Raw genomic sequence first — 20,575 nt, 5'->3', positions numbered from 1 at the left:
TTTTTTTTTTTTTTTTTTTTTTATCCTCTTTTTTTTAAGGTAGGAACAATATTATATTATAGGTTCTCTGAATCTGGCCGACTTCTTGAGTAGAAGCAATCTCTCAAATGAAAGAGGGGAAAAAGGATTGTTGTTGGCTTTAATCGTGAACTTTGAGGAAGATAAATTTAGTAAAACCGTGTTTCCTTTCTCGGATACAGCTCGATTTTGTCTAGGTAGTGGTTATTGTTTTGATTTATCTATTTCCAATTCTGTGGGAGTTTCTACATAGATGCCACGGGAACTGGATTTAGAAAATTTTATGATTGGCTGTTTATCTTGATTATAACAATCTGGAAAATTGGCCAAATTCCTTGAAGAACCTTGAGATGATTTCCTCATTGTCATGGCTTGAATTAAGGTAAAACCGTGTTATCTCTCTTCTTATCTTCCTTCCTGAGCTTGCGGAATCCTTTGAATACATTCAAAACTTTGGCCTTTAGTCTATGCTACATTAGATGTGATGGAATTTACTTGTTTGTTTATTCCTTTTGTTAACATGTACAATCTTGCAGTAATTCTGTTTTTTGTCGTTTCGAAATTTGATCAATTTCTTCCTACTATTTTATGCTTAACAGGGAAAAGCTGCTCTATTTCTCGTCTGAGACCTTAGAATCTGCATGTAATTAGCTTATATTTCTTTGGAGGAACTTGGTACTCATTGGTGAAGAAAATTAAACTCCCACATGTCTGTGGCATTTCCCCAACTCTCGTGGTGGTTGCGTAGTGGGAAGCATAAAGAACCTCAAAGCTCTAATGGTGGTTCTTCTTTAAATGCTTCACTAGATACAGCCAACCGGGAAACAGATACTCTAAAATTTTCTTTAGTTAATGGGGCCAACATATCATCCTCGTCTAGAAGGGTGAAACGGAAATGGCATAGTCGGGAAGAGAGGAAAATTGATAGGGAATATGACATTGTTCTTGTTCCATCTGATGGAGGGTGCATTTCAGGGTCTGAGTCTGATGACTCAGATTGGTCAATTGGATGGTCGGAACCCCATGGACCTGGATTCCAGAGCGATGATGACTCGGATAACAGTTTTGCAGTGCTGGTTCCATGTTATGCACGCATTTACAATGATTTTGTGGATGAAACTAAGATCAGTGTCCTAAGTGCTGTTGGGAACATCAGCGATAGCTTTTCTACTGGTAAGAGTTGTTTCTTCTCAAGCTTGCCTTTCGATTCGTGTTGCATGTTAGTTATTGCTTTTGCCTCCCAAAATAATCTTCTAGTCCTCTTTCGTAAATAGTGAACTCAATAACTTCGTTCATTTCCTATGATAGCTTAATTTCATTGCCCACGATCGAACTTATAATGTAAATAATGTAAATCAGGTCCGTATTCCAAACAAGAAAAAACTTTTATGTAATTTAATTGTTATCTCATATTCATAGACCCTTATTTTTTTTAGGATGATTATACTATTTCCTTTTCTGAATCATGCTCGGGAGTCATTGTGAGACTTCATCTCTAAGAAATATTACTTGACACATTCCCAATAGGATAATTATGCATTAGAAAGATATCGGCAAATCAAAGAACAACCGAAGGATCTATCTTTGTTGCCAAGAAAAGGGTGTCACCAGATCCTTGTTTGCATTTCTTGTAGCAGAGCTAACACAAATTTATGTACATTTATGTAGTAAAGTGATGAGTAAAGATCTCTTGAATGATTGGTACGATTTCTGGTGCAAGTAAAGAAACTCCAGACATGGAGGAGCCGTTAGTTAAAAGTGATTTTGATCATTGGAAACCAATCCAGTAGTTAAATCTATTCTCTATCTGTAGAACTGATTGAGCAAATAGGCTTAGAGCTGATAATAATGACAAGTTCAGAATGATAGAATCAAACCCAACTTCTAGACTTCACCGAATTATATTCTAATTGCTTTGGGCCTCTGCGGCAATATTTACAGTTTCCTTGTTCTATTTGATTTCGTACTGACTTCATATGGTATGATTGTTCTCTGGCCAAATTGAATAATACTAAATTAGTAGCGACATGTGTTAATTTCTTTTCGGTTGCTTTATGTTTTGTTGTAAGCTGATTATGTCTGCACTTTTCCATGAAGCAGAGAGCAAGAAATACATGGAACAGTGGCTGTCCTCTCTTCAGAACTGCTGATACACAGGATTTATAATGGTTGCACGCGGACGCTAATGCCTTGTTTCCAAGAAGAAAACAATTTGTGATCTTAAGCCATTTAAAAATTAAAAAAAAAAAAAGAAAAAGAAAAAGAAAAAGATGATACAGGACTATCTATTCTGGCTTCGTTTGATTTACTGCTGGGAAGCAAATTGGGTGAACAGATTGGATGCAACCAGTGGGTGAAGGTCTCATCTTTTCAAAAAAAATTTGACCATGTTCTTAAGAAGAGAGAGGCCTAAATTATGACCTCATCTGTGTTGAAACCTGTTAAAATGGGATGTAAATACTTTAGAGACTCCTATATAAACATGGAAGGGAGACAGGAGGAAGAAGGCTGAGACAACCAGCTGGGGTTTGATGAAAAAGAATATTAAGGAGGTGCGAGTGCAAATGTCTTGTTATTCTTTGAAGTTCAGTTCAGTTCAGTTCAGTTCATGTATAAAGTGGGAAGGTGTTTAGTTTAGTTTAGTTCATCTGAAAGTTGCTGTAAAAGTGACTCATTTATGCATGCATCGTGTAAACATGATTTGAGTGGGCTTAGTTCATCTAAATATGGCTGTAAATGTTGACCCATTTGTAAAATTTGTTGTACATAATGACACAGTTGTGCTGTCATGTAAATATTTCTCTCCCCATTCAATGTAATATTCTTTAGATATTTACAGCATTATGAACAGTGAATAATTTCATCTGTTCACATAGTAAAACTTAGACTCAATAGGTTTAAAAGGCTATACTAGATTTAATTAGCGGGATAATAACAATCAAACCTTATAAATCGTAGAATATTAGTTCTCATTTCTGAACTCTTAGTCGAGAATATATTTTTTTCCTTTTTGAACTGTTAGTTGAGAATACATGAAAAAAGAGCTTCCAAAATTTAATTACTTTCTCCCTCTAGAAATTTTGTACAACACTGAAACTTGAATACAATTTTTAGAACATAACCGAATATACATACAATTATTATAATTGAAAGACAAACAAATACGCTTGAAAAGAACCTTATCTCCAAAAATAAACTTTCACATAACTGAATTTAAGAATGAATTAGAGNTTACAGTAAACAAGAGAGACAAAATAAACATACTGTTAGAGGGCTTGTAGCTAGATTTGAACAGAAGTCAAAGCAACGATACCAAGTTTTCCATGTTAGTATATGAACAGCGAACCCTGAGTCCAGACCTTGACATGGATCAGTCAGGAGGCAGAAGAATTTTGAAGTCAGAAACGTAAATGAAACAGGAATTTGAAGAACAAATCAAAATAAATACAGGTACAGAAGATGTTTCTGATTATATGTTGCTGTTCTTCCTTTCACTTCAGGTCAAATGGCTGCTGCTTCTCCGTGATTACGGTGGGGGATGCAAGTTAAAGCAAGTAGATGAAAATATCACATGAATAGCAGGCAATTTAAGCAAAGAGGGAGGCGGTCACATTCAAAGCGAAAGTTATTACTCGACTATGCTTGTTAATGAACAGGAAAAGCATCGAGAATACCTGCGCTCGATATCTGAATAAAATCGTTCCCTTCATCTGGAGTAGGATAAATTTAGCTCTTAACCGCTGTGTTTCCTTCCAAAATATCATTTACAGCCTCCTTGTGCCCTGAATTTTCGCTACATCCATCTGCTTTCGTAATTGGCGTATCCTTTCCATCACTGTCAATGTCCATGTCCTGAGGTTTAGATCTCTCAACCTGTGACTGATTCATGATTTCTTGCTGATCTGAGGAAACGGGAACCGCACTGGTATTACTGTTTTGTCTCTCTTCTACCTGGTTGCAAGTTTCAACTTTAATATAGCCATCAGCTGTTGGCGTGTTTTGTGAACTACTACTACAATTGCTAGTCTCAGTTGTCTGTCTTTTCAAAGCTGGTCCTAAGTCTGCTGGCTTTTCATCTAGAACTCTCTCAGATATTGATTTTCTTGAAAGACAATGATCATTCTTTTGGAATGTGGTCTGTACACCACCTAAACCACGACCTCTAACGTCTTCCACTGTCTTGATCTCCTTTTCTGACAATGGATCAGTAGCTGCTGTAACTGAGGCTACAGCAATATTCTGGTCTGTTGGCACACTTGATAATGTGGCTGTTTGTAGAGACGTGGTCTTCACAGGGACACCACGAGACAGAGATGGCATGACCGCAAGAGTGTTAGAGAGGGTGGTTGTCTTAATACTAGGATGAGCTTCTAAATGGTTCGACCCCCTGCCAGGAGTGGGTGTTTTGGTTGAAGCAGGGATTTTGGCCGTGATATGGATGGCATTCTTCGACTGAGCGGCCTTGAGTAAAGATGCAGCATCCGCTGGTGAAGCTATGCGAGCCCCAGCAGCAACTGCAGCAGCTCTAACAATACAGTCTGAATCAAAAGAAGACTTTGGAATCATCTTCTTGGATGTGGTAACCTGAGCTTTGGCTGTTAGACTTGACGATCCAATGGGAGATGGTTTTGTATGTGTAGGGCTTTGCTGTAATTTATCTTGTACTTGTTCCGATGTGGCAGAAACGGCAAGGGAGCTACCATTACCAATCTTATTTGTACTGGCTGGTCATTTGGAAAAAGGAAAAAAAAGGTCAAAAAAAGGAGAAGGAAAAAAAGAACATTGAAATTGTGACAATGAGAAACATCAGAAACCTATTGTGTTAACAGGAGTATGAAACTTCTCTTCACAAACATTAAACGTTAGACATACACAGACATCAGAGTATAGTAACTGAAGAAAGATCGTGTGACTGTCAACAGGAACTATTCAAATAAGGCATCTCTTCTCCGACGCTTGCATGCATAAAATACATATACCAATTTAAATCTCCAAGAATAAACACCAGTTCCCTATAATTTTGCCAAAACCACATCTCATAGCCACAGAATAGAGTCAACAGACTAAGATGTTGATGATAAACCCCATTTTTACAGAACATACGCATATCCACAACATGCTAGATAATGAGTGAACATTCAATAAAATCTTCCAGATTAGCCCATTTATCTCAATTCTTAAGTGGAGAACTAAGTTTCCCTTTCAAGGAAGAAACCTATAGAAGACAGTTTTACCTGAGCCACTTATTCGAGCTGCTTTCAAGCTACCAACAACATGCCTATCGAGTGCTAAGGACATTGCATGACGCGCCGCCAGCTGCACCTCAGATAGATGTGTACCAGCTGTGTTGGCTCCCACAGTCAAATTTCCATGCTTCTTTTTAATAATTGCCCATCTCTACAGGACCAAAGAGTTGGGTTATATTTCAGAGACGAGAAATATTAATTGGAGAGTTGAGCATAGGCTATAGCCGATACAGGCTACATCAAAGACATTTTAAACCAGTCACATAGTAATTTTGAAAGAATTATAAGCAAATGTCGATAAAAGACTCCGCTGCTGGGATTTGAACCCTGGACAACTGGATCAAACCCAGATCTGGCCTAACTGGATAACAATGGACAGTGGATTCTGTTGGTTGCTTCATTTTAATGTCTTGGAAGTCATAGTTAAGCAGCTTTGGCGAGACTAAACACAATGAGAAATGTGAAATGGAATGATAAGGAAGCGTGTTAAGATTAGAGAGAAATATCACCACAATCAACTTGAATTTTGGGGGTTACTAACCAATGCTACAACTTCGAACTGTAACATGAAGATAGCAAAAAGTTTTGAACTGTTTTGTGCCAGGAGGGAAGCATTGTTATGAGGAATGTTGTATCCATCCATGATACAACTTGAATAGCATTTTTCTTTTATAAACAAGAAAAGTTTCATTAACCAAGAGAGAAGTACAAGAATAGCTAGGAGGTCAAATAGGCCAAGCCCACTCAAGCATTGCAAGAGATTTACAAAAACAAATAGAAATAAAAAAAATGTTATTGTTTCTTTGAATCCAAAATTTCCAGCTGTTATGGTTGGAAACTTTGAAGAATAATCTTAGTATTCTTCAGTTCTCTTTCGTGTATGCCGAGTGCTTGGGAACCTTGGGAGTGAGTGGTGGAAATTCAAAGAAGTACTGTCTCCTCTCTGAAAAATGTATAGGATGTGAAACGAGTCGTGGTGTTAACCATAGATAATAAGATCTCATAATAACAGTGTGTACTGCTGGATCTACAAGAGGTTTCATTTTCACTTTCCACTCACTTTCCACTCACTTCCCATTTGTTGATAGAAACTGATGGTTACAAAGCTAAGATGAATGGAAGGTTCTGTAGAGTGGTCTCTGTAAGTTGCTCCTAAAGTCAACATAATACCAAAATTAGGAGTTAAGCCACCCCACAGCCCAGCCTCACCACTGCAGATGCTTCCGACTGCTACTCCCCGCCACCTTCAGTTGCTGCTCCACATCGTATCTGTCCACCATAGGCCAGCCTATACTCTTTCCCATTTTTATTCTCTAATCCTACCCAACCCTTTGTCCTGCCTATCTTCTCTTGCCACAGATTCATTTGCTGCTCCCTGCTGTCTTCCACCGTTCCCCATTGGATTCAACCTCCACTCTTTATCGTTTCCGTCGGACTCACATTGGCCCATACTCTCTCCAGCTTCTCTTTTTTCCACGATGATAGGAGTTGTTATATCTGTAAACTTTACTTTTGTATCTAGTATGAAAACGACATGGATTTGGTTGAAGATATGAAGAACAAATTGAGGATTCCCCTCTCATTCTCTCATCTTTCCAAATCATGTTGAGGAAGGAAAAATATTACAGTTGAAGCTAGTCAAATATAAACAAGCCCTCAGAAGTTATGCGGAAGCGGTACCAAGGACGAGATCCTATGCTTCTTTATTTTGGGTAAGGGGAAAAAAATAGTGGAGATGAACTTCAATTCTATCTTGGTGGTTCCTTCCCACTTATCGGAACTAGTCAAATATAAATAACTCCTCAGAAGTTATGCAATTGCGGGTACCAAGAAAGAGTTCAAATGCTTCTTCATTTTGGGTAAGGAAAAAAAATAGTGGAAAAGAACTTCAATTCTATCTTGGTGGTTTCTAGATAGCTAGCCGACAACTCTTGGAAGAACATTCATTTTACTTTTGAGGTTTATTTTCAATTCAAGATTTCCATTAATCCCTTCATGGCAGGCACATAAAGTGTTTTTGAAATTGAATGCTGGTTTTTCTAAGTTGGAGTTTGATGGAAAGTGGAGGCAAATTGAAAATTTTCACTTGACAATTGAGAAAATTTCCCAAGAAAAACATTATCATCCAAAGCTTATTGAGGGATATGGTGACTCGATTTTTTGAGAATTTACCTTTGCCTTATTGGAAACATTCTTGTTCTCGGACTCTTAATCTTCTGATTTGTGGTTTCATTCCAGCTAAGATTGAGATAACATATTGAAAGTTCGAAAAATTATCTCATTACGGGAATATACATCTTTTAGATCCTCCATGCACCAATCATGGAGATTTTCCAATTCATACTTCTACAAATTTAGTGAAACTAAAGAGAATAAATCAAGTTATGATGGATGAAGGCTTTACTTTGCCATCTCAGGAATCTTCTACAACAAAAAATGTTGATTTGAATTCTATTCCATTGCATGATTTGTTGCAGAAGTCAGATCCCTCTTTCTTCAAGATAACCTTTCAGGCTACATAACATGCTTCATAAAAAGCTCGATTTCCTCAACTGTCTATTTATGTTTTGAACATTTCAAAATCTACTCTTGATGCCTTGAAAATGAAAATTAGACATATTGAAGCCTACCCTCTCCATTATTCGGCTTTGGGATTCTTGAAAATTCATAGATTGAATCAGACATTTTGGAAGAAGCTCAAGTTTGGCTCCTCACCAAAGTTGTAACAACCTCCTTCACAACCTACCACCTATTACACTCATTCAGTGATCACTCCTGCAGGATCAAATGTTAGTTTAACCAAAGGTATCATTAGCTCTCCCACTACTAAGGATCATATCTCCTTCATGATATTGAATCTAATGAAGCATTTAATATTAGTACGAGTAGTGAGGAATCTAAGACACATTTAGTTGATAAAATAATCGATGAATTTTCCATCGAAGACTAGTCTGCAAAAGCACATTTGAAAGTCTCTTTTTGGTTGATGACGGAAGGAATTCGATTGAAGTTTTGCAATCAGTAACATAGTATCATTCAATTCCTTCCAATTTCATTCCTTAATTGAGACTTGTGAGCTACAAACGAAAGAAACCGCGTCTCAGTCACTATAAATTAAGATCTAATTGTGTTTCTCTCATCTGTTATGATTACTCAGCTGAGAAGTACTTCTTGGTATTCCACAAGCTTTGGAGGTTGTTCTTTTTGTACTTCCTTGCCGTTCTTTTCAGTTTCAATCTTTTTTTTTTATGCATTTTGAACTTCTAAGGTTTTCGGTTGATTTTATGAAGCCTTTTTTGGAAGATTTTGAGGGCTTTTATTATGGTGGCATGAAGCTTTGTGTGGTTGGACATTTTTTAGTTGGTTCTCCTCTTTTGAATTTGCTTATATACTTTTATGGGTTCTGTTTTTTGTCAGTATATTCTGCTTGTTTTGGGCTTTCTTTTCACCTTCTAAGCTCAATGTTATTTAGTTTCCCTTGGCTCCTACCTCCTTTGGTCTCTTTTGTTCAGCTCGGCTTTTTTGGTCTCTATTTCAGTGTTTTGGTTGGATTATTATTTTTGGTTCTTTGATAAAGAGGATTTAGTTTTATTTGGATCGTTACTATATCCTTTGTAATCCTTCTAAGTGTTTCTTTACATTCCTTTGTGGAGCTTTGTATCTTTTGAGCATTAGTCTCTTTTCGGGAAAATTCGTATCTTTCGAAAATCTGTTTGAGACCCAAGGAAAGATATCATTTATGACTAACAGTAAACACCAAACATAGGAATGAGGGAGAATAATCCATTCCTTCATTCCCGTTCCTAATAAGTTAATGCGGTCATCATGTGCAAATATGCATCAAACTAGGTTATTTCTTATTTTTTGAGATGTTTAAGCATTTTTGTTTCTTTTAGTACAGTGCATTGACTGCAAATCTCACAATTCACTGATTGGATAAATATAAAAGAACCTATAGGCACATTGAGTATATGACGTAGAACCAACCAAAACCTGCATGATTCACTCAGCTTCCATCAATTTGGGACCTGAACAATTTCCTAAACTGCTATACAGTTTGCTAAAATGCTATAAACTGAAAGGTAGTGCAAGAAACTAATAAACTAAGAATTTATAAGAAAAAAAGAGATAATAATAGCTTTTTCAGTAATAAGAAAGAGAGATAAATAACTAAACGCTATATAAAGCATGCTTTGCCAACCGAACATAAACATAGGTGAAAAACAAAAGAAAACCTGAGATAGCTGTGAAGCAGTTCTGTCGCTCAAGAAGTCTCCCCGTATGATGTTTGCCCAATTCCCTTCACCACATTTCTTCACTGCAGCCATCAACTCAAGGTCTTCTGCCTCCGACCAAGGTTTTCTTTTCCTTCGAGAAGCATTGTTGCCATATGTTGATCCATTTGCATTCAATCCTTCAACAGATGGTGGTGTAAGGACTGGCTGTCGCTGAACAGAAACAGGAACTGTGATACTTGCGCCTTTTATAGAGCAAGCAGGGTCTACATTTTCAAACTGAACTCCGTCCCGGTAACTTCTAGGTAGGCTAATAGTTAATGGAGCCTCTATTGTGCTACTGCTTGGAACATTCAAGTCACTGGAAGAACCAGAAGAGATAAATACCTGAAAGAAGTAATTTTCCATGCATTAAGTCGATCTCACAGCCTTAAAACTGAAAACCACCAAGCCATTACATTAGAAACCATTAGCTTCTATGAATGATATAGCCATTATTAAGATGCATAGAACAAAAAATAGATGTTAATCCACACAGGAAGTCTAAATGAATCAAAGGATCAACACGACAATAATCTTAACCAAAAACTATGCCCATAAAATTGATAAATTAGATAATGTTGCCAGTTAAAATTTCCACTTTAATCAAGTCCATTCTGCTCCGGCCGATCAAGTTTTCAACTATTTTAATACATTTTAGATTGTGAATAGCCTCTTCAAGTTCTGATCATAAAAAGAAGTAGCAAGGATCTTAAAAACATTACTTTTCGTTCCTCAAGACAGTTAATCCTCGCTTGATGATAATTGAAACAGATGATTGATATTCAGGAGCAAATATGTAGAACATGTAAGTAAACATCGAAGCAACCAAGTTAAAGTTCAAAATATGAGGAAAATAATTTAAACGGCGATTGAGAATGGAATTCCGATTGTTGATTTGCTTTACTTACTTTCGCACACGCCGCAGCCTCCGTTAAAGTTTCGCAGCTGACCGATGGAAACGGCTCCAAATCACACTCTAAGTCACTGTCATCTTCCTGCAGACAATTTTCAAATTGCAGGAATCAATAAAAAGAACTGCAGAAATATAGACAAATCAAACGGGAAAACTAGTTAATCAACATCATCCACTGACCAAAGGTGCTTTCTCATCTTCTAAATTATCAAGCAACGCATGACGATAAGCCAAATGCCGCCATAGCATCTGGTACTCCCGAGGATTAGAAATCCCGGTCGAAGTATTTTTAACCAACTCCTTCCATTCAATTTTCGCTTCTGGTACTTGTGCCACTTCTTGTAACAACGCCAGCACCGTTGTGGGAGAGTACCTGTCCAATACGCGAAATCTTAAACAAGCAGTTCACTCGATACACAAAGATTCTCCGCATAGACTCCCATGAACAGGAACATGCGATAATATTTGGAATAATTATTGATTCCTTTCTCAGTCAGTACGATCCACTACTTCGTTCATCTTGGAACAAACGAAATTAAACCACTTACCTCCGTAAGATAGTGGAAACGTCATTCTCGTTGAGAGATCGTTTCTGAAGCTTCATTTTCTACTTGATGCGATGCACGTACAATGGAGCAACAACGACGGAAGATTACTTCTCGCTATCTCAGACAATCAGCCAAAACCCTAGCAAAGTATTCGGTCGAAGAGGGAAAAATCTCCGACAAGAGAGCAAATATTCACCGTCGAGGAGGAGAATTATGAAGAGAAGATGAGAACGAAGAGGGAACAGTGGAGGAGTAGGAGTACGGAGAGAGTAATGGTGGCGAATGGTTGAGGAGCGTGGGTTTCACGCACGAAACATACCGTTGAGCTGTCCGCCGCCGGTCGATGAAACGGATATCGGCTACAGACAGAAATCACGGCAATGCCATTCCGGAAATTTTAATATTTCAGCTTAGACGCAATTTTGTGGTATTTTGTAATTTTGATTTTAATTTTAATTTTGAAACTAAATTATTTGGTGCGGAAATTTGGAGTTGGCGTCAAAAATTGCCAAATATAGTCCACGAAAATGAAGGTTGATGAGATTGTCCACGGGTGTGAAATGACCGTTTTGTCCTTTTTTAAAAAATTCCTAATTTCTAAAAAGAACCGACACCATTTAAAATATTGTCTCGCACTGCAGGCGACGGCGAAATCTCCGACCACTAGGCGACATTTTAAATTTCTTGTCCCGTTGTTCGTATCAACTAGAGATGTTTATACAAACACTTTAGTCACTTTCTCGATACCAATAAAGTTATTTTTCTTTTAACTCTCGAGACGTTCTTACCTTCCGAAACTTATGTAGTGATTCATCGTAAGATGAAAAATGGCTTGAAAGTTTGTATAAAGAAATAAAAGATTACACGAAAACCCATCATACTTGTAAGATGTCACAAATAGAACACAGACTTAATCCGCAAGAAATTATTGAAATAATCTCTGACCATACATTTTTTAAAACCACGGATTAAAAATTAGAAAATAGAGAATTTTCACCCCAACACACAAACAAACAGTTAAAGAAACAACAATTCGAACCTATCTCAGCGAACAAGACACTAATTACTACCATCTCAAAGATCATTAGTTAAATCCCTACTCAAAATTCTTAGAACTCGAAAATGGAAAAGAAAAGCTTCAGAAGCAGGTATGATTTAAATAATACTGGACAGGGTGCTAAGGTATAATTTGTAAGGATAGATATCAGGAAATTACAGCCACGAAAATATCAAAGCACGATTTCTATACTAAAAGCTAATCTCACAACGCTCTGATCACTGCAACTGCTCTCGGATAGTTGGCCCTTAAGATGGCTGGTCTCAGATCTTCAATAAATCTACTCATGAATCTCTCAGTTTTACTACTTATACCAACTGCAAAACCAAGCTAAGCATAACTCAAACCAGGATTTCGTAGTTTTGTTGGGGTCCTGTAAGTCAGAGCCCTCAAGCACAAAGCTGCTCTTAATGACACAGGTACAAAGGAACGGTCGATCAGTGAAGCTCCCCTGTCACTCCAGTGGCCACATTCGCCACTTCACCACAAGTAGCTTGAACGTCAGGGAGAGGAAAACTCATAACATCAGAAGTTGAACAGTTTATTTGATTGGAACTGAAAGTATCCAGACGATCATTTCCGAAATTACCATTCGGGAGCGGAGGCGTGTCGCTTTGGATGTTAGAGACCAGGACATCATTGCCACTTGAGCTTAGGTCTGTCGTTTTATACTCGGAATTCAGCACGGTGTCTTTGGCTAATTCAACGGATTCCCCTAAACCTGGCACCGGGTCGACCCCAGTAGTTTCAAGAGGTTCGAAGGATGATCTATCAAAGCTAAACTCCAAATTGGGCAGTCCATTTCTGTGGCCTTTTTTCTTTGACACCACCTTCTTGAATCGGCCTTTCTTTATTCGGGGTGCTCCAGCAGTTTTCGGTTTAACTGAGCAATCTGCTGCTTCTTTCCTCTTGCACGGGATCACAGTGAGCTGAACTTGATTGACAGAATTCTCAGGCAGCGAAGTCGGGCAAGACTGGATAGCTAACAAAGCAGTTCTTGCAGCTTTAATTTCTGCTTCTTTCTTTGTTTTTGCTGCAGCACCAATGTATCGGATCCCTCCAATCTCTACTGTACACGAGAAAAGGGGCGTTCTGCCCGAACTATCATCTTTTTTGCATTGATATAGTGGGATTGCAAAGTTCATCTTCTGTGCATATTCCTGAAGCAGATTTTTGCATAGTCCTGTTTCATGCTGGAAAAAGGTAAGGTTGTCAAAGAAAAGATGCGGAAAATACACTGCCACAGAAAGCATAATTTCTTCTTTTTACTTCCACCACCGCTAAAAAAAAGCAGGAAGTACAATCTGTTTAGTAAGAGCCCAATAGTTTTAGGCCCATTCTTTATTTAGTGAGAGTTTGAATTTAGATAACATACAGAAATTTGAAGCTTTCTTATTTATTCAAAACAAACTGCTTGGGATAATGTATTATCATTGAAACAAGCGGAAGTACTTCTGCCAAATGAGACTCCAAAGAAAAGGATACAACTCTGCTGCTTTATTTACTATGTAACCTGATAATAAGAGGATACAGCAAAAGACCGGCCAAATTCCCACAACAATTTTCAGCGTAGAAGATGACTGTTTGCATAATAGATCTGGAAGTCCTCTAGTATATGATTCAAAGAATGAACTGTACATAATCGATTTCTATTGTCCCCACATCACTTATTTGTCAATGTTAAGCCCCCTGTACTCTACTATTCCATTAAAAGACACACTTCATAATCGATTTATACCTCTTAAATAACTTTTTTTTCTCAATGAAGTTAAGAATAAAACGAACCTTTTTCCTTTCCCTTTCCCTTTTTCTTGTTCTTCTTTTCTTTTTCTTTTTTTTTTTAAGAACCACACTTCTCATTGATACATCGAAGAGTTTAAAAAAAAAAAGTATTTATCCTTTTGAACAGTATTTATTTACATAAAAAGGCAATTAGAATTAATTATAAATGAGTTAGATAGAGCACTCTGGGAAGATTCATGAAAGTTTGTTAGGCCTACTTTCTTCCCAACCCAACACTTTTGTCCTAAAAAAACCTTTGGTTTCTTTCTATAAGTTTATGTGTGGTATTCTAGGTAAGTGATGGTCGAATCAAAAGCACAAGTTATGGGTAGTTGGAGCTTCCTCCAATTATGACATTGGTCAAGCCTGTTGGATCTTTCCTACCCCAAAGCAACTGTTAGTGAGAGTTGAGAAGGTCTTTCCTAGCTTATGTTTAAGTTCCTCGGTGGTTTCAGATTGAGAAAATGTGTAATATTAAGCCAAAAGAGGGCTATAAAACAACTTACCATATAACAGCCAAATCCCACCGCTAGCTGATATTGTCCTCTTTGGACGTTCCCCTTTGGGTTTCCCCTCAATATCTGTTAACGGTGGGCTTGGGCTGTTACATACCAGATAGCACCCTAAATAAGAATTTCATAGGAACGAACAATCAGGCATAGCCTAAACAAGAAGGTTGTTATGGATAGTTTAGGTGAGAGGAGTAGAGAAGGATTGTGCACAGAAGTTCAATCTAGGTCCTCATGACTTGAATCCATGACTTAGAAGAAATCTAATAGGTTGGATACTGAAACGCATTTAGTAAATGCAAATACCAAAATTTCCCTCAATTTATGTCAGTCAAACTTCAAATAATCATCCAACAAATAATGGACTCTGACATTTGGTTATTGAGAGGTCCACAAAAAACTATAAATGGTATATGAAATCTTACCACAGGTAGAGAGACATGTGGATTAAGATCATTAGATTTCGACAGCTCCATCAGAGCTACTTCAGCAGCTGACTGCTCTGCTGCCTTGCGATTAGAGAATCCAGGAAGTGAATCATATCTAACATCTTTAACGATCACCGTAGAATAAAATGTTGGCTCATGGGAAGGCCCTTCTTTGATAGTCTCATATACAGGTGTAGGAAGTCCCACCTTTTGTGCATATTCCTGCAGTCGACTTTTGAAAACATAGCAATTTGAAACACCTGATATGCATCCAAGAATAAGAAAAATAAGCACCAACAACATACTTGTCCAAAGCTAATAGTAACAAAATTAATAACAATAACCCATCATTCACAAATATATATAATATCTAATAAATTGAATGAAAAACATTGGCACCATAACATCAAACACATCAAACACTTCAAACAAAAGGAATAAATTAAAATAACTTAGAACACATTCTTTAAAGAGAAAAATTGAGAAAGGTGAATTAACAACTTCAATTCTCAACGCGGACAATTTGTTAGCTCAGAATACTCTCCCTATCAGGGACCAATTCCGCCCAGTAAAATTAGCAAAATTCTCGGAAAATAATCTTTAAAAAATCCAAGTTACTTGAGAAATCCAACTAAAACAACATCAATACAGCAATCCAGACACCAGAGATAATAATAGAAACGACTCCGGAAAGTAGGTGCTCGAAAGTAAAAGGAAAGAAATGGAATACCTTGAAAGCTGTCCTTGGCCGGCATAGCTCCTGATGAGTAGATAAGAGGGAATCCTCTCTCACGAGAAGTGAGTATTGGTAAAGGCGAGAGGGAAGCAGTGCCGCTGGGCTTAGCTACTCAAAGTTCGGAGCCTAGGCGGTGCCCTAGGGCTAAAACCCATATTCCCATTACAATTTTTTTTTTTTTTTTTTTTTTTTTTATAAATTATAACCTTAAAATACTCTTTGGGGAAAATAAATATGACAAAAGGGTAAAGTGAAGAGTTGGGACAATTTCTTTAAAGTTGAATTATTCAACTCATCATTGCTTTATAATGGTACTTCGTAAAAAAGAATGAAGGGCAAAATGGAGATTTATAATAAATTAAGGTACATTATAAGATTAATTATACTTTTAAGGCCATTTATATTATTTATTTTTTCGATTATCACGTTCTACAAGTTTTATATAAAATATTATTATTCAATACACAAAGAAAAATAAGGAGATTAATTGATCTAAGTTGATCTAGAAGGACCTATGATCTATAAACTAGCCAACTACGTCACCACTCCTTTCTCCATCATACATCATATTAAGCATGATTCTCAATTCTCTTGTTGTAAGGGTAATTTTGTAAATTTATAATAAACGTGTCATAATTATCCAAATAGTTCATTCTAGGTTCTAAACATACAAAAGTAACCATCTTGACTTTAGACAAATAATACTCGATATGACAAGCTAGCATGTAAGCATAATGTACCTTAGGTGGTTAGTATACGTGTGATTAGGACTTGGAATAAACTATTTGGATAATTACGACACGTATATTATAAAATTATGAAATTGCCCTTATAACAAGAGAATTAAGAAGCATACCTAATTTAATGTATTCCGATTAATAAAGGGAGTAGTGACGCAATTGGCTGGAGCGTATGTCTCATATCTTTTAGAGCTATCCATTAGTTTTAAGCTCATCCAAACTCAATCTAAATAGCCCCTAATCATGATTTAATTAGTAATAAATGTTTAACCAAAAGACTAATTCATAGAGGGAGCCTAATTTTGAAAGCAAATCCAAAAACTAATGAACCTCCAAGTTAAAAGGAAATATTCCTGCGATTGATTAGTGCAGAAAGATGCCACTTGGCAATCCACGTCATCAGTTAAACAGTCTAACCAGGTAGCGAAAGATGCCACTTGGCAATCCACGTCATCAGTCGAACAGTCTAACCACGTGAGCTCTGAGGAGGAAAGAAAAAACAAAGCTCCATACAGTTTCCTGTTTGACGCATCGGAAACAACTATTTCATGAATAAGTTGAACCGTATGAACAGCATCTGAAAGTGACATTCCAAAAGCCCAAAACCAAGTACAGCATGATCAAATCAGCCAGCCAGCAGTCACAAAAAGGCCTACATACTTCGCTTGTTTGTTTCACACTAGCGCAAGATATGGTATGTTCAAATCTATAAGAGACAGCCTACATTACCTATACAGCTTTTAACGCCATATCCAATTGCAGTATTCATGCTTCGAAGTAGGTTTCTGGTTACAGAAGATCTCATCCATGAAGGTGTGGCTTAGCTGACCCGCCAAGCTCGGTGGGTCGTCGATCAAAGCATCGACAAAAGCACTAACAACTCTTCTGTCTTTCATTGATGCTTTCAAGCTGAACCAAGTCAGGAACTTCACTCGAAAGTCCTCATCGATGTGCGCTTCGTGCTCTAGCCACTTCACCATTCTAACAGAATAATCGTAGTCGGACTCTTCAGCTCTCCTTTTACAATTCGAACCGAGAAGGGTGCGTGTCTCGCTTATTTTACAAGGAGTGGAAGGACAGACTGATATTGGTTTCATTGAAGTGATTGAGTTCTTTGGAGAGGGATTTTTGTATAGCCCTTCAAATTTGCTCTTGTAGAATCCTCCATCCAATGGATGAAGATTTTTCGGGTTGTTTTTCGAATCCGCCCGAGAATGAAGTAGTTCAGAGTTCCTAATTTCTCCATTTCTATGCTTCCCCAAAGCTGGACATGGTGCTGATAATTTGGGGGTGACCCATTTGGCTTCCCAAACACCAAACACTTGTGTGCTACTAAATAAAGAAACCTTGCAGTAGTACTCAGTTGAAGGAAGAAGATCATTGATCTTAAACTTTTTTTCTGGCTTCAATGCAATGAAAGATGGCTGGTCGGGATAATCCTCGGCGTTTGCTTTACGATGCCAAAGCCTGCAGCCTAAGAAGTCTTTTAACAGATGATCATCATATTGGAGCACAACAACCACAGAGGTAGGGGAAGAATCCTCAAATAGAATCTCACAGTCTGCCAAGGAAAATTGCAATGAACAGTGAAAAATGGAATTTCATGGCAGAATCACACAGATAATAAGCATCACATCTAATTCCAACTTCGAATCGAATTTAAAAGAGGAAGAACATATCAATTCATGAAATCAATTCTTTCTGGGAAAGAAGAGATGACACTTACTCAATGCTTCTCTCTTTTGCATACAATCTCTGTAAGGGCCGCAACACATAGAATCAAAGGCCTCCACAGCAGAAGCACATAGTTTCTGGACCTCCGCACCACAGGACAGCCGATTGACAATACCCCTTGCCATCCTTAAGCAAACCTCATGGAGGGGCCCCACTTCATTTGTCAGCATAGTCACGGCCAATTCTACTGTTTTGTGCAATTCTTTGTGTAGATTTGTCCCTACAAGAATCTTGTAACACAAGGATAGTCTAAGACATAGTACATCCACTCTTCTGGCCTCCTTGGCATTTAGCAGTTGTCTTCTCCAACTTCTGTAAATCAGCAACTTTCTAATCAGTTGATAAACTAACCCAAATATAGATATAATTAGGCTTACAACGTGGCTAGTGAATCTAGTTTGTATATTGCCTGCATGTCGAAAAATTATAGGACACCGATTCGGTTGTCTTATACGTCACGTTCGGAGACGTATCCAAGTCGAACAATAATTCAGCTAAGAATTCTAACTTAGGAGTAAAAGAGTGCGAACTGTAACTTACCCCATCAATCCATTGATCTTTCCACACGAGACGCAGTAAAAACTTCCATCTAGCTTTTCACAGAGACTATTCTTCACAATTCCAGACCTTTCATGCTTCAGGGCACACTCCAAATGACATGACATTCCACAAGAATCGTTCTCATTAGAAGGGTCAGAGCCACAGGTCAGCCAAAGACTTGGATCCTTGTTATCATCGTAACAATGACAGATGCAACATGAACATCTCTTACAAAAAGCAAAAACTGGATTTAGAGGTGCTTTACAAGCCACATTCTGACAAAATTTGACTTCAGAAAATTCCTCATCAGTCTCCAAGGAAGTGTTGTTATTTGAATCCGAAAGCACAACCGATGATCGGTCCGTGTTTCGGGGCCTCTTATGGCCAGTTTGGGTTTTGTCTAGTAAAGAAACATCGGATTTCTGAGAGTACAACTTCAAAAGGTGCTCTATCATTTGAGATTTGGAATATCCTGTGTACTTCCTTTCTTTCCCCATTTCAGCACAGATGATCTCAAGTAGCTCCCTACGGGTAAAAGAACTAAGAATTTCAGTGGCGGCTTTGGACTTTAGAACAATCTCATGGATTATCTCCTTCTTCTTTTCCATACTCATCTTGCTGCTGCATTTTCCATAACCTGAAACACAAGCATGTCTCATGCGTTCACTGAATCCAGACATTCGACCAAACACGCAGCAGAATCACAAGTGAATAACAAAATCAGACAAACAAAAATCAAATTACATCCACCAAAATAGATCGTGCAATGCAATGGCCTGATAGAGATGATCCAAAAGGAGAAACCACACATCAAAAACAATGTCGATAAACAGCCACATCAAACATGAAGATACTGTTCGGAAAAAGGGGAGAAATTTTAAAAAGGAAAAAAAAGAAGAACCAAAAGCAAAGAGACAGAGAAAGAAAAAGCCAAAACAAAATAAATGCTAAAGCCAGACGACATGAATGACATTGTCCAAGAAGTTGCAAAGACATTGATATCAACATAGCGCTTAAATGCAAAGACGAACAGAACATCGATCAAAATCCTTGTGAAGAACAAAAAACAACAAAAATCAAAACCGTAAACTGAAGTCTCACCGTCGAACGCTGGATCTAAGCCGGAAAATCTCTCCTCTGGTTCGCTCATTGTACGCAATGATAATACGAAGAAGAACACACAAAAATCAGAAAAATGAAAGACGAAAATTAGCGTATAGCTTGAACTGTAAAGTGGCTCTTCAATGGCCAAAAACAAAGAATAAATATAAGATAAAGTTCTTCAAGCACAGTGAACGGAGACGGAGAATTTCAGAGAGAGAGAGAGAGAGAGAGTGAAAAAGAAAAAGGAGAGAGAATCGGAGTGGAAAATAATAAAAAAATAAATAAAAATTATGGGCTAATAACAAATATGAATTACCATTAATATACAAATGCGAGAGTTGGTATGGAACTGTGAAGAAATGGCCAGAAGAACTGAGAATTTTAAATTTTATTTAATAATTATTATTTATGGCGCGTGACAGACCACGCGCCGCGTAGTACGATTTGACGTGATCGAGGATTTCGGCTTCGGTTTCTTTTTTTTTATTTTTTATTTATTTAAATAATAACTTTTTCTTTTATTCTGTTTCCGGTGATCACCGCTCGGAAAGTTTTAAGGGAGACGAAGCCTTTTTCTCCAGGGAGGGAATGCTATGGTGCGGCACTTCACATGGTTAGTTCGGTGTGGGTCGTTGAATCACGGCCGTGCATTTAAGATCGGATTGTGGAGATTCGTGCTTGGGGAGTGGGACCCACTTGTAGGTAGGCTGTAGGTATCATCTACGATCCCAACTTTCCATGCAAATATTAGGGTTGATATATGGGCATTTAGGTCGCTTCCTAGGTGGATGCAGTTACCCAACGGCCATTCAATTGCTCCTATATCACCTTCTATTATTATTATTATAATTAATATATGCTATTTTTTAACTTATTGGCATAGCTTTTTCAAAAAGATAAAAATAATTATAAAATTTTGTATATTAATTATTTAATTCTTAAA

General features: G+C 37.6%; 4 protein-coding genes across 7 annotated transcripts in view; 1 reads left to right on the top strand and 3 right to left on the bottom strand.

Annotated features, from left to right (window-relative positions):
• Positions 1 to 2,859, top strand: part of LOC111804795 — a 3,560-nt gene extending 701 nt beyond the window's left edge. Inside the window, exons 2-3 of one of the 2 annotated variants that reach the window (XM_023689583.1) lie at positions 618 to 1,191; positions 2,116 to 2,859. In XM_023689583.1, coding sequence (XP_023545351.1) covers positions 726 to 1,191; positions 2,116 to 2,168 — 519 coding nt within the window. In that variant the 5' untranslated portion in view covers positions 618 to 725 and the 3' untranslated portion in view covers positions 2,169 to 2,859. The remainder of the gene's footprint in view (positions 1 to 617; positions 1,192 to 2,115) is intronic. The other variant, XM_023689584.1, reaches the window with a different exon arrangement.
• Positions 2,860 to 3,255: 396 nt separating this feature from the next.
• LOC111805215 lies at positions 3,256 to 11,422 on the bottom strand. 3 transcript variants are annotated; one of them, XR_002816624.1, is made up of 7 exons: positions 11,003 to 11,422; positions 10,635 to 10,827; positions 10,450 to 10,536; positions 9,500 to 9,886; positions 5,253 to 5,415; positions 3,693 to 4,742; positions 3,256 to 3,377 (listed from the first exon to the last, which is right to left on the bottom strand). XR_002816624.1 is itself a non-coding variant. In XM_023690159.1 (6 exons), exons 1-6 carry the CDS (start codon positions 11,056 to 11,058, stop codon positions 3,745 to 3,747), a joined length of 1,884 nt encoding a protein of 627 aa, XP_023545927.1. In that variant the 5' UTR covers positions 11,059 to 11,421; the 3' UTR covers positions 3,317 to 3,744. The 3 variants fall into 3 exon arrangements, 2 of the variants coding, with proteins under 2 accessions (XP_023545927.1, XP_023545929.1); XM_023690159.1 differs by having other exon boundaries at positions 3,317 to 4,742; positions 11,003 to 11,421; XM_023690161.1 differs by lacking the exons at positions 10,635 to 10,827; positions 11,003 to 11,422 and having other exon boundaries at positions 3,317 to 4,742; positions 9,500 to 9,935; positions 10,450 to 10,497.
• Positions 11,423 to 12,086: 664 nt separating this feature from the next.
• Positions 12,087 to 15,672, bottom strand: LOC111805217 (double-stranded RNA-binding protein 1-like). Its single transcript, XM_023690163.1, has 3 exons — positions 15,509 to 15,672; positions 14,776 to 15,038; positions 12,087 to 13,252 (listed from the first exon to the last, which is right to left on the bottom strand). Exons 1-3 carry the CDS (start codon positions 15,531 to 15,533, stop codon positions 12,497 to 12,499), a joined length of 1,044 nt encoding a protein of 347 aa, XP_023545931.1. The 5' UTR covers positions 15,534 to 15,672; the 3' UTR covers positions 12,087 to 12,496.
• Positions 15,673 to 16,821: 1,149 nt separating this feature from the next.
• On the bottom strand, positions 16,822 to 19,916 carry LOC111805216 (VIN3-like protein 2). Its single transcript, XM_023690162.1, has 4 exons — positions 19,630 to 19,916; positions 18,529 to 19,165; positions 17,981 to 18,300; positions 16,822 to 17,815 (listed from the first exon to the last, which is right to left on the bottom strand). The coding sequence occupies exons 1-4, from the start codon at positions 19,676 to 19,678 to the stop codon at positions 16,995 to 16,997; spliced, it is 1,827 nt and encodes a 608-aa protein (XP_023545930.1). The 5' UTR covers positions 19,679 to 19,916; the 3' UTR covers positions 16,822 to 16,994.
• Positions 19,917 to 20,575: the final 659 nt, after the last annotated feature.

The sequence above is a fragment of the Cucurbita pepo genome, chromosome LG11, assembly GCF_002806865.2.
Source record: "Cucurbita pepo subsp. pepo cultivar mu-cu-16 chromosome LG11, ASM280686v2, whole genome shotgun sequence".
Lineage (NCBI taxonomy): Eukaryota > Viridiplantae > Streptophyta > Magnoliopsida > Cucurbitales > Cucurbitaceae > Cucurbita > Cucurbita pepo.
The sequence above is the reverse complement of the archived record's forward strand: the minus strand, read 5'-3'. Positions and strand labels throughout refer to the sequence as shown.

What these genes read in the sequence shown, in the direction of transcription:
- LOC111805217 (XM_023690163.1), bottom strand. Translation starts at nt 15,533, where the DNA reads ATGCCGGCCAAGGACAGCTTTCAAG. An exon ending in GGCCAAGGACAGCTTTCAAG is followed by an intron (nt 15,039 to 15,508) that starts GTATTCCATTTC and finishes GATGCATATCAG; the next exon opens with GTGTTTCAAATTGCTATGTT. An exon ending in CACATGTCTCTCTACCTGTG is followed by an intron (nt 13,253 to 14,775) that starts GTAAGATTTCAT and finishes ACCTTTTTCCAG; the next exon opens with CATGAAACAGGACTATGCAA.
- LOC111805216 (XM_023690162.1), bottom strand. Translation starts at nt 19,678, where the DNA reads ATGAGCGAACCAGAGGAGAGATTTTCCGGCTTAGATCCAGCGTTCGAC. An exon ending in CTTAGATCCAGCGTTCGACG is followed by an intron (nt 19,166 to 19,629) that starts GTGAGACTTCAG and finishes CTTGTGTTTCAG; the next exon opens with GTTATGGAAAATGCAGCAGC. An exon ending in GCAAAAGAGAGAAGCATTGA is followed by an intron (nt 17,816 to 17,980) that starts GTAAGTGTCATC and finishes TTTCCTTGGCAG; the next exon opens with ACTGTGAGATTCTATTTGAG.
- LOC111805215 (XM_023690159.1), bottom strand. Translation starts at nt 11,058, where the DNA reads ATGAAGCTTCAGAAACGATCTCTCAACGAGAATGACGTTTCCACTATC. An exon ending in GTTTCCACTATCTTACGGAG is followed by an intron (nt 10,828 to 11,002) that starts GTAAGTGGTTTA and finishes CGTATTGGACAG; the next exon opens with GTACTCTCCCACAACGGTGC. An exon ending in AGCTCGAATAAGTGGCTCAG is followed by an intron (nt 4,743 to 5,252) that starts GTAAAACTGTCT and finishes CCAAATGACCAG; the next exon opens with CCAGTACAAATAAGATTGGT.